The sequence below is a fragment of the Leucopleurus acutus genome, assembly GCF_964270905.1.
Source record: "Leucopleurus acutus genome assembly, chromosome: 7".
NCBI classification, from domain to species: domain Eukaryota; kingdom Metazoa; phylum Chordata; class Mammalia; order Artiodactyla; family Delphinidae; genus Leucopleurus; species Leucopleurus acutus.
The window spans coordinates 42,846,429-42,859,563 of NC_139150.1; the positions used below are offsets into that span (position 1 = coordinate 42,846,429).

The following is a 13,135-nucleotide window of genomic DNA, read 5'->3' on the forward strand; positions in this document are numbered from 1 at the left end:
AAAAAAATTATTAAATTCTTTTTCCTTCATTTAATAGTTCTGAATTTACTTTTCCTCAAATCTTATTACCTTCAATCTTAATTTCTGAAATGTTATGTTTCTGATCTTGAATAAAGATCTGTAAACATGATAATTCTGCTAAAATCTGTAAGGTAATAATATCTTCATTCTTGGATAGTTTTAAAGCTGCAAAAAGAAAGTCATATTGTAAAACATAAGACAAAACTTTTAGTAGTTACCTTACTACACTTATAAAGTAACTGAAATATCACAACAATGATAATGCTAGAGGAAAACGTGATTTGCAAATTGAAAGCAAGCAATATATTACCTACTAAATTAGGAATGCTAAAGAAAATCAAATCCAATGAAAACAAAGCCAAACAAATGCAAAGAGACAAAACAAAAATAGTTCCTAGATGAGAATAACATTTGAAACTAAGAAGTTGTAGTTGTAAAATCATAAATCTTTTGCGATTTAATGAGTACAGGGTGATACATGTTATTATCAAACTTGAAACTTTTGACTGCTTAAAAAAGCACTCCGATTAAAAAATATACTCTCATATTATTCAAATTTTGTTAGTTCTATTTTTCTGATTTAAATAATATTAAATGCATGAAATTTAATTACATTAAATACTTCTGTATAATCTTCAACTAAAATGAATAATAAGATAAATAAAAGCCACTTTTCTTCAGCAATAATCACTTTACTATTATTTTCTAAAATTAACCTGGTATATAATGAATCTTTCTAAATATTAATCTAGCAATAGAATTCTAAAGCCAATATTATAATAATAACGCAAGAGCCAAAATTTATTGATCTACTTAGTAAAAATTTGATGTTGAATTTTAAAGAAACATACGTATTTTTTTAATAAACTCTCCTTTGTCTTCAGTCTCTGCAATATGCACTGGGGCTGGTTTTTCATCCGAATATGGAAGGATATTATTAAAGTAATTTATTGTATTCAGAAGTGCTTCAGTATGTAAATGAATATCCAAAGAGGAAAAATTCACCTAAAGAACAAAGCTGATTTTAGTAATACAAATATTTGTCTGTATTCTTTGTGGTATAAAGGATACAATTTATAATATTCAATTTTTATCCTCAAGGATCTTACAGTTCTAGCTATAAAATAATTTTCATAATATATTTGCATAGAAATACAATATCTAATTAAAAAATAAATTATTATTCACCTATACCTTAATCAGTTGCACAACATTGTTATACCTGTCCTTCAACATTGTTATGGGTAAATTCTTTTCAGCCTACACAAAGTGAAAAAAACAAATCTGTTAGATTATCATAGGAAGACATATGTATGTATATAATTACATAATGGTCCTAACACACATTTATATAATTTTGCCAGCTATTTATATATATATATATAATTACTTAAACAAACAACTGCTTCACCAGAACAAATTTGCTAAGTATTCAATAAATGTTACGTACTATCTTGCTTATTATCAAGAGTGGATATTTAGGTATTATCACATGTAGAGGACAATCATTTAGTCAGCGACAACTCTGTAAGATACTTCCCAAATCTTCCTATATGTTAAAACAAAATTTTGACGCAACAGTCTGCCAGGTATCAAATACTCTGTGTTATCTTTAGATTTCGAACATTTCTACAATATAAAAGCTGTTTATTTCATAAACAACAAAACACTAAAATATCTATATCAATAATAGTAAAAAATGGTCTTAAAAGTGATATAATTCTCATTTACCATTAAGTACTGTAATTATTAAAATAACATGGCACTTACATAAAAACAGGTCAATGAAAACAAGGGCTAAATCATATGTAGACCACAGTACACATAAAAACTTAATAAATGACGAAATGGTTATCATAAATCCATAGGAAAGGAATAGAGTGACTGACAGCAGGAAAATTAGGTAACTTCAGACAATGGTGGGAAATCAAGTGAAAGCCTCATCTTATATCCTATACCACAATAAATTCCATCAAGACTGAAAAGTTTGTTGACATCCTGATGGAGGGGGAAATAGCCAAACTGCAGGTCATTTCTACTTAGAATGTGGGCTGCTTATTATCTTGCTATGTGAAGTGTTTATAAATCACAAGTATCTAACAGAGGATGACAAAACAAAAAAATCTTAAACTTTTAGGAGTTATAGCGATCACATCAGAATGAAGATTAAACTAAATATTGCTAAACTTATAAAACTTGATTTTAATATTTCAGCAGCATGCTTACCATAACAAGAATATAAATCAAACTACTTACCTTCACATATTCCAGTGTTAACAGATCTTCCATTGTGTTATCCAGTGTTGTAATCAAATAAACTGGTTTCTTGTTTTCATCTAAAAATAATTTCTAGAATTATTCTTTCATAGAAAAACTAATGGAAAATAAATGCAGGCAATATTAATAATTTTAGAATTGGAAAAGAAGAATTTCCTGTATCATATCAATTCTGGGCCTTGATTTCTGTATTACTCAACTCAGGTCCTTCATCCTTTATTTTAAACTCTAAAAATGTAATTTCATCTCACAATTCCCTTCTCTTACGCCACAATGCTGAAGATTCTTACCCTTCTAAACCTAGATAGGAACATGAAGAGATTCTAGTCCTGAGTCATAGAAATAGCTAGAAGGAAAACTGTCAGTATCTCTAAAATCCTAATTGTAGAGAAAAAGCATCAGGTATCTGATGAGAAACTAAATTGTTGTCTGTATTAGTTTAGATTAAAATAAACTATTACCATATTATCAGTCTTTACTAGTTGTATTGTTGCTGTTGCTCAAAATCTAAGAAGATAAGTGAGGAAACTGTTGTAGAATAGTATTTTGTGTAAAGTCTTTATAACTATCATCAGCAAATTACTTACGACTGTTCAAAATCAATAACTAGATACTGGAAGAAAGGACTACAAACCAATCATACTACTCTTCAGGAAAAAAATGCAACATATTTCCACAGAATCCTCCAGATTTAAAAGCTTATTAGCAATTAAGCTAGTCTTCTACTGTAGATGCTAATCACATTTCAATCCTTAAGAAGGTCTCCACTTTTTTCACACATTTATTCATTCACTGAATAACTATTTACTGATCATTTACTTTGTGTAAGAAACTGTGCTATTCACTTCTTCCTACTCTTTCTAAGAAAACAGAAGCAAATATATTACAAAATAGGTGCACTAATAATTATATATCTTGTATTATGTGTGTAAGCGTTTTCTTATCATTTGCTTTTGGGAAAACAAAAAATTATAAAAAAACATAAATATTAACAACTGCTATAATACTTCTGGATTACTGGTGAACACTATCAAGTTGGTTTACTTTTCTTTCCAACTGCCAGAGCAAACTTTGATGTAAAAAGCATAATAAAGCAGAACTCTGTATCTTCCATGTATGATAATTTTTTCAGGAAGAGATAATCATAACACAATTCACCACATGCAAGTTCTCAGAGGCTACAGAACAAGTGTAGAGTATGGAACTAAAATGTATAAATCATATCCAATGATTAAGTTTTCATGCCACAATACTTAATCTGCTTCCCAAAATACAAAGATCACATTTAATTCAGGGCTCACAAAAAAGGAGAAGTTTTCATTATACCAGTTAACTGACATCTTTTGTCTGGGAATGAGTTCCCAGAGAAGATGGCCTTCTCAAATCCTTGAGATGTACATAAGCATATTCCTTACCTTTCTTATTCCCACAGATAGTTCATTTTTACTTTAGTTCTCTAACTCCCTTATTTTCTGTATCTCAATTCACTGGGTAAAGAAATTCCTAAATGAGTTCAAAAGATTTCACAAGATAGCTTCCATTTAAAACTTAAATAACTTATAAACATTAAAAAAATAAAAAGTCAACCATCAAAAGAACATGGAAGGGGCTTCCCTGGTGGCGCAGTGGTTGAGGGTCCGCCTGCCGATGCAGGGGACGCGGGTTCGGGACCCGGTCCGGGAGGATCCCATGTGCCGCGGAGCGGCTGGGCCCGTGGGCCATGGCCGCTGGGCCTGCGCGTCCGGAGCCTGTGCTCCGCAACGGGAGAGGCCACAACAGTGAGAGGCCCGCGTACCGCAAAAAAGGAAAAAAAAAAAAAAAAAAAGAACATGGAAGAATTTCCTGGTGGTCCAGTAGTTAGGATGCGGCACTTCACTGCCAGGGTCCAGGTTCTATCCCTGGTCAGGGAACTAAGATCCTGTGAGCTGTGAGCTGTGCAATGCAGTCAAAAAATAATTTTTTAAAAATTAAAAAAAAAAGAACATTGATTCCAGGACAGCTAAGAGTAAGGTACTTTTATACACATGCAAATAGAACACATTCATGTGGTCTCAAAAACAAAAGTAAAGCCCTACTAACTTTTAGTTAGAAAAAAATTATTTTAGCCAACTGTATCAATGATCACTTTGAATATCAATGGTCTAAATGTACCAAATAAAAGACAACAATTGCCAAAATGGATCAAAAAAACAAGACCCAAGTATACACTGTCTACAAGAAACCCACTTTAAATATAAAAGTACGTATAGATTGAAAGTAAACAGATGTTGAAAAATACATTATGTTAACACTAATAAGAAGAAAGCAGAGATAGCTATATAAATTTTCAGACAGAGCAGACTTCAAAGCATGCAAAAGTTATCAGGGATAAAGAAAGGCATTATACAATGATAAAGGGGTCAATTCTCCATTAGAACACAACAATCCTTAAGGTGTACTTATCTAACAATAGAAAGCAAAAGTGATAATACTGCAAAGGGAAATAAATGAACCCACTACCATATTAGAACACTTCACACCCCTCTATCAAAAATGGACAGATCTAGCAGACAAAAAATCAGTAAGGACATAGTTGAACTCAGTAATACCATCAAATAACTGGATGTAATGGATATCTACAGACTACTTCATCCAGCAAGAGCAGAATATTCATTCTTCTTAAGCTCACATGGAATACTCACCAAGATCAACCACATTCTCAGCCACAGAACACACCTTAGCAAATTTAAAAAAAAGAAATCATACAACATCTGCCTTCAGACCACAACAGAATTAAAATAGAAATCAATAACAGAACAGTTGGAAAATTCCAAAATATTTGGAGAATAAACAACACACTTCTAAGTAACACCTAAGTCAAAAAAGAAATCTTAAAGAAAGAATTAAAAAACACTTGGAACTGAATAAAAATGACAACACACCTAATCAAAATCTGTGGGCTATAGTGAAAGCTGCACTTAGAGGGAAACATAGCATTGAATGCATATATTAGAAAAGAAGATTTAAAATCAATTGTCTATGCTTCCACATCTTAGGAAAGTAGAAAAAGAAGAAGAGAACAAATCCAAAGCAAGCAAAAGTAAAGAAATAATTAAAATTAGATCAGAAATCAATGAAACCAAAAGCAAGAAATCATTAGAGAAAATCAAAGAAACCAAAAGTGGTTCTCTGAAAAAAACCAACAAAGTTATACATCTCACCAGGCTAACTTAGGAAAAACAAAGAGAACACAAATTACTAGTATCAGAAATGAAACAGAGGACATCACTATAGGTATCATGCACATTAAAAGAGTAAAGAAATACTATGAACAACTCTGCCCGCCAATTTGATAACCTAATAAAATGGAACAATTCCTTGAAAGACATACCCTGTCAAACTCACACAGGAATAAACAAACTGAATATCTATTAAAGAAATTAAGTCAATAATTAATACCCTTCCAAAACAGAAAGCCCCAGGCCCAGATGGGTTCACTAGTGAATGTTAACAAACATTTAAGGAAGGTACTATACCAATTCTGTACAATCTCTTTCAGACTATAGAAACAGAAAATACTTCCTAACTCATTCTATGAAGCCTGAATTACCCTAATACCAAAACTACACACACAAACACACAGACCAAAAAAAAAAAAAAAAAAAAAACACGGGGGAAAGGAGGAAGAAGGGAAGAAGAGAACTACAGGACAGGAATTTTCATAGGAATTTTCATTAACACAGATGCAAAAATCTTCAACAAAATAATAGCAAATTAAATCCAACAGTGGAAAAAATTATGCACCACGACCAAGTACGATCTATCCCAAGATAACAGGCTGGTTCAACATTCAAAAATCAACTGACATAATCTATCACATCCATAGGCTAAAGAAGAAAAACCACATGATCATATAAATTGATGCAGAAAAGGCATCTGACAATATCCAACAACCACTCATGATAAAAGCTCCCAGTGAACTAGGAATAAAAGAGAACTTCCTCAACTTGATAAAGAGTATCTTCAAACAACCTACAGCTAACATCATAATGGTGAGAAACTCAAAGCTTTCACACTAAGGAACAAGTAAGGATGTCCTTCCCCTCTTACCACCCATTTTCACATTGTAATGTAGGTCTTACCAAACACAATAAGAGAAGAAAAGAAATAAAAGGTATACAGACTAGGATGCAGACTGGGATGGAAGACATAAAACTGTTCACAGATTACATGATCATATATGCACAAAATCTAAAAGAATCAACAATAAAAAAACTCAAACTAGTATGTCATTATAGTAAGGTTGCAGGATACAAGTCAACGGCTTTCCTATATACCAATAAAGGACAAAGTGGAATTTGAAATTAAAAACACAGTTTTCATTTACATTAGCACCCCAATAATGTAATTCTTAGGGAAAAAAATTTAATAAAATATGCACAAGACCTCTATGAGGAAAACTACAAAACTCTAATTAGTGTTTAGAGTTCAAGAATCCAAATATATGGAGAAATGATCCATGTTCAAGGATAGGAAGACTCAACAGTTCCAAGATGTCAGTTATTCCCAACCCGATCTATAGATTCAATGCAATACCAATCAAAATTCCAGGAACCAATTCATGTATACTGACAAATTGATTCTAAATTCCATAAGGAGAGGCAAAAGACCCAGAATACCTAAGACAATACAGACGGTCCCCAACTTAAGACGGTTTGTATCATGATGGTAAAAAAACTTATATCCACATCTGGTGGCAGGGTCTGGGGAAGGGGCGGCAGGCGCCATGTCGGGCCGTGAAGGTGGCGAGAAGAAGCCCCTGAAGCAGCCCAAGAAGCAAGCCAAGGAGATGGACAAGGAAGATAGGCATTCAAGCAGAAACAGAAGGAGGAGCAAAAGAAACTCGAGGAGCTAAAAGCGAAGGCCTCGGGGAAAAGCCCCCTGGCCACAGGTGGAATTTAGAAATCTGGCAAAAAGTAAGCTGTTCCTTGTGCCTGAGGCAATGATGATCCTTAGTTCCATTCCTGTTTAAACATCTGGATTAAACATCTGGATTCCCTGCCATAACATCTGTTGCCACCTATAGCTGGAATGAAGTGTTGTCTTGGAACCTATTGTACATTTAAGAATAAACTTTTGTGAAAAAAACCAAAAAACAAAACAAAAAAAAAAACTGATAAACTTACAACTACTGTACCCTTACAACCATACTGATTTTCACTTTCAGTACAGTATTCAATAAATTATATGAGATATTCATCACTTCATGATAAAATAGGCTTTGTGTTAGATGATATTGCTCAACTGTAGGCTAAATAAGTGTTCTGAGGATGTTTAAAGTATGCTGGGCTAAGCTACGATGTTCAGTAAATCAGGGGAATTAAATGCATTTCAGCTTAGAATATTTTCAACTTACAATGGTTTGTTGTGACATAATACCATCGAAAGTTGAGGAGGATCTATATTAAAGTAGAAGAACAAAGTTGAAGGACTGACACTACCTGATTTTAGAACTTGCTATAAAGTTACAGTAATCAAGGCACTGTGGTACTGGCAAAAGAACAGACAAAACAGATCAATAGAACACAACGGAGAGTCCAGAAATAGACTTCCCTAAATATACTCAATTGATCTTGGACTAAACAGCAAAAGCAATACAATGGAGAAAGACAGTCTTTTTGACAAATGTTGATGGACTAAATGGATATCCACACACAAAAAACCACCCTTCACAAAAATCAGCTCAAAATGGATGATGCATCTATATATATAATACAAAACTATAAAATTTCAAGAATATGGGAGAATATCTAGACATTCTTGGATTAGCAATGACTTTTTTTTTTTTTTTTGCGGTACGCGGGCTTCCCACTTTTGTGGCCTCTCCCGTTGCGGAGCACAGGCTCCAGACGCGCAGGCTCAGCAGCCATGGCTCATGGGCCCAGCTGCTCCGCGGCATGTGGGATCTTCCCGGACCGGGGCACAAACCCGTGTCCCCTGCATCAGCAGGCAGACTCTCAACCACTGCGCCACCAGAGAAGCCCGGTAATGACTTTTTAGGATCCAACACCAAAGGCATGATCAAGGAAAGGAAGAATCAATAAACTGGACTTCATTAGAATAAAAATTCTTCTCTGCAAAAGACTATAAGAGAATGAAAAGACAAGCCACAGACTGGAAGAAAATATTTGCAAAAGACACATATGATAAAGGACTGTTATCCAAAATATACAAAGAATTCTTTAAATTCAACAAGGAAACAAACAATACAATTTAAAAAATAGGCCAAAGAATTTAACAGAGACCTCACCAGAGAAGATATACAGATGGCAAATAAACATATGAAAAGATGTTCTACATGTTATCATCAAGGAAATGAAATTAAAACAACAGTAAGATACACTACACACCTTATTAGGATGCTCAAAATTCAGGCCATTGACACCAAACACTAGTGAGGATATGGAGCAACAGGAACTCTCTTCATTACTGATGAGGATGCTACAAGGTACAGCCACTTTGGAGAATGTTCGAGAGCTTCTTATAAAACTAAACATACACTTATATTAGACTCAACAGTTGTGCTCCTTGGTATTTATCCAAAGAAACTGAAAACTTATGTCCACACAAAAACCGGCATATGGATGTTTACTGCACCTTTACTCAGAACTGGCAAAACTTGGAAGCAACCAACACATCCTCTGGTACTTGAATGGGTAAACTGTGGTACATCACACAGTGTATTAAGTGCTAAGAAGAAATGAATTATCAAGTCATGAAAAGACATAGAGATAACTTAAATACATATTAGTAACTGAAAGAAGCCAGTCTGGAAAAGCTAGATAGTATATAATTCCAACTATATGACTTTCTGGAGAAGGCAAAACTATGGACAAAGTAAAAAGATGAGTGGTTGCCAGGGATTGAGGGATGACAGGAAAGGATGAATAGATGGATCACAGAGGGCTTTTAGGGCAGTGAAACTACTGTGTACGATACTGTAATATTGGATACATGTCATTATACATTTGTTCAAATCCCTTAGAATGCACAACACCAAGCTGAACCAAGTAAACTATAGAATTTGGGTGTAGTGTGTCAATGTAGGTTCATCAACTGCAACAAATGTATCACTGTGGTGGAGAATATTTATAATGTGAGAGGCTATGCCTGTGTAGGTGCAGGGGATATATGTTAAATCTCTATCATCTGCTCAACTGTGCAGTGAATGAAAAACTGCTCTAAAAATAAAGTCTATTAAAATAGTTTTAATGTCATCTCTACACATAATAATGTTCTTATGCTAAAAAGGAATATAATGAAATTAAACTAGTGAATAGTTTGTCTTTTCCTTTAATTGAGGTATAAATGACATAAAACATTATATTAGTTCTGGGTGTACAACGTGACTCCATATTAATATACATTGTGAAATGATCACCACAATAAGTTTAGTTAACATCTGTCCTCACACTTACTTAGAAATTCTTCTTGTGATGAGTACTTTAAAGATTTGCTCTTTCAGCAACTTTCAAATATGCAAAACAGTATTATTAACTACAGTCACCATGCTGTACTTTACATCTCTATGACTTACTTTATAACTGGAAGTTTGTGTCTCTGGACCCCCTTCACCCATTTTCTGCACCACCACCCCCCCCCCCCCCCACCTATGGCAACGACCAATCTGTTCTCTGTACTACCTTGGTTGGTTTTTTTTTTTTAGATTCCACATATAAGCAAGATCATACCATATTTATCTTTCTCTGACTTATTTCACTTAGCATAATGCCTTCAAGGTCCATTCATGTTGTCACAAATGGCAAGATTTCATTCCTTTTAATGGCTGAGTAGCATTCGATAGTATCTACTGGGCTGGCCAAAAACTTCGTTTGGGTTTTTCCATAAGCTCTTATGGAAAAACCCGAATGAATTTTTTTGGCCAACCCAACAGACAGCACATCTTTATCCATTCACCCATTAATGGACACTTAGGTTGCTTCCATATCTTGGCTATTGTCAGTAATGCTGCAATGAACATGAGGGTGCACATATCTTATCAAGTGAGTGTTTTTGCTTTCTTCAAATAAATACTCAGAAGTGGAATTGCCAGATCAGATGGTAATTCTATTTTTAACTTTTTAAGGAACTTTAATACTAGTTTCCATAGTGTCTGCACCAATTTACATTCTCATCAACAAAGCACAAGGGTTCCCTTTTCCCACATCCTCACCAACATTTTCTATTGCTTGTTTTTTTGATAATAGCCATTCTAACAGGTATGAGGTTATATCTCATGGTTTTGATTTGCATTACCCTGATGATTAGTGAGTTGAGCATCTTTTCGTGAACCTGTTGGCTAGTTGTATGTCTTGTTTGGAAAAAATGCCTATTCAGATCCTCTGTCCATTTTTGTTTGTTTGTTTTTTTCCCTATTGAGTTGTATGAGTTTTTTATATTATTTTAGATATTAACACCTTATATCAGATATACGAATTGCAATTACATAACACTATTTCATAGACTGGCTTTTCATTTAGTTGACGGTTTCCTGTGCTGCGCAGAAGCTTTTTAGTTTGATGTAGTCACATTTGTTTATTTTTGTTTTTGTTCCCTTTTGGGAATCAGAACCAAAATAATCATCACAAAGACCAATGTCAAGAAGCTTACTGCTTATGTATTCTTCTAGGAGTTTTATGGTTTTAGGTCTTACATTCACATCTTTAATTCATTATGAGTTAATTTTTATTTATGGTGTAAGACAGTAGTCCATTTTCATTGTTTTGCATGTGGCTGTCCAGTTTTACCAGCATCATTTATTGAAAAGTTACCCTTTCCTAAACATATATTCTTGGCTCTTTTGCCATAAATTAATTGATCACAGATATGTGGGCTTATTTCTGGGCTCTCTATCCTGTTCCACTAATTGATGTGTCTGTTTTTATGCCAGTACCATACTGTTTTGATTACTATTGCTTTGTAATATAGTTAGAAATCAGGGCTCATGATGTGTCCAGCTTTGTTCTTCTTTCTCAAGATTGTTTTGGCTATTCGGGTCTCCCACGGTTCCACACAAATGTCAGAGTTTCTTGTTCTAGTTCTGTGAAAAATGTCATTGGTATTTTCATAGAGACTGCATGGAATTTGTAAACTGCCTTAGGTAGGATATACATTTTAACAGCATTAATTATTCCAACCCATGAGGCACAGAATATCTTTCTGTTTATTTGTGTTTTTTTCAATTTCTTTCATCAATGTCTTATAGCTTTCAGTGGATAGGTCTTTTACCTCCTCAGTTAAATTTATTCCTAGGTACTTTGTCCTTTTTGAGTCAATTGTAAATGGTGTTGTATTCTTAATTTCTCTTTCCTGATAGTTTGTTATTAGTGTATAAAAATGCAACAGATTTTAGTATGTTGACTTTGTATCCTGCAACTTTAATGAATTTGTTGATTAGTTCCAACAGTTTTTTTGGTGGAGTCTTTAGAGTTTTTGTACATATAATATCGTGTCTTCTGCAATAGTGACAGTTTTACTATTGGGTCAATTAATAAATCAAAAGAGAAATTAAAAAATACCTTGAGACAAATGGAAATAGAAATACAACATACCAGGGGGCTTCCCTGGTGGCTCAGTGGTTGGGAATTCGCCTGCCAATGCAGGGGACGTGGGTTCGTGCCCTGGTCCAGGGGGGATCCCACCTGCCGCAGAGCAGCTAGGCCCGTGTGCCACAGCTACTGAGCCTGTGCTCTAGAGCCCGTGAGCCACGACTACCGGGCCCACGAGCCACAACTGCTGAAGCCCACATGCCTAGAGCCCACGGTGGGAGAGGCCACGGCAGTGAGAAGCCTGCACAACACAAGGAAGGGTAGCCCCCACTCGCCGCAGCTGGACAAAGCCCACACACAGCAACGAACACCCAACGCAGCCAAAAAAAAAAAAAAGAAATACAACATACCAAAATTTACGGGATGCAGCAAAAGCAGTTCTAAAAGAGAAAAGCATGGATGTCTACTTTAAGAAACAAGAAAAACCTCAAATAAACAAAATTACTGTTTACACATCAAGAAATTAGGCAAAAAAAAAGAACAAAACCCAAAGTTAGAAGTAAAAAATAACAAAGAAGAGAGGAGAAATAAATGAAATAGAAACCAAAAGACAGCAGCAAAGATCAATTAAAGAGCTGATTCTTTGAAAAGATAAAATTGACAAACCTTTAGCTAGATTCACCATGAAAAAGAGAGAGGGCTCAAATAAATATTATCAGTTATGAAAAAGGAGATGTGACACATGATACCGCAGAAATTTAAAGGATCATAAGAGACTAGCATGGATATTTTTATATGTTAACGAATTGGACAACCTAGAAGAAATGGATAAATTTCTAGAAACATACAACCTTCCAAGACAGAATCATGAACAAATAAGAAGTCTGAATAGAGCAATAAGTCCTAAGGAGATCGAATCAAAACCTCCCAACAAAAAAAAGTCCAGGAATAGATGGCTTCACTGGTGAATTCTATCAAACATTTAAAAATAATTAATACCAATCCTTCTGAAACTCTTCCCAAAAAAATAGAAGAGGAGGAAACATCTGCAAACTTATTTTACAAGGCCAGCATTACCCTGATACCAAAACCAGACAAGGAGGCCACAAGAAAAGAATATTCATCAGGCCAATATTCCTGATGAATACAGATGCAAAAATCCTCAACAAAATATTACCAAACCAAATTCGATACTATATTAAAAGGCTCAAACACCAAGATCTAGTGGAATTTGTTCCAAGGATGTTGCAGTTCAACATCCACAAATCAATCAACATGATACACCATGTTAACAAAATGAAGGATAAAAA

General features: G+C 34.4%; 1 protein-coding gene and 1 pseudogene across 4 annotated transcripts in view; one reads left to right on the forward strand and one right to left on the reverse strand.

The window, feature by feature from the left end:
• The window catches only part of VPS13A (vacuolar protein sorting 13 homolog A), a 238,885-nt gene that overhangs the window by 132,726 nt on the left and 93,024 nt on the right, over positions 1–13,135 (reverse strand). For all 3 annotated transcript variants that reach the window (XM_082843241.1, XM_082843242.1, XM_082843240.1), the window contains exons 27-30: positions 2,278–2,357; positions 1,216–1,281; positions 873–1,026; positions 70–186 (exon numbers count right to left, since the gene is read on the reverse strand). In XM_082843241.1, coding sequence (XP_082699367.1) covers positions 70–186; positions 873–1,026; positions 1,216–1,281; positions 2,278–2,357 — 417 coding nt within the window. The remainder of the gene's footprint in view (positions 1–69; positions 187–872; positions 1,027–1,215; positions 1,282–2,277; positions 2,358–13,135) is intronic.
• LOC309964333 (translation machinery-associated protein 7-like) lies at positions 7,064–7,257 on the forward strand (annotated as a pseudogene). The gene has a single exon. The product of its transcript is annotated as a translation machinery-associated protein 7-like (transcript).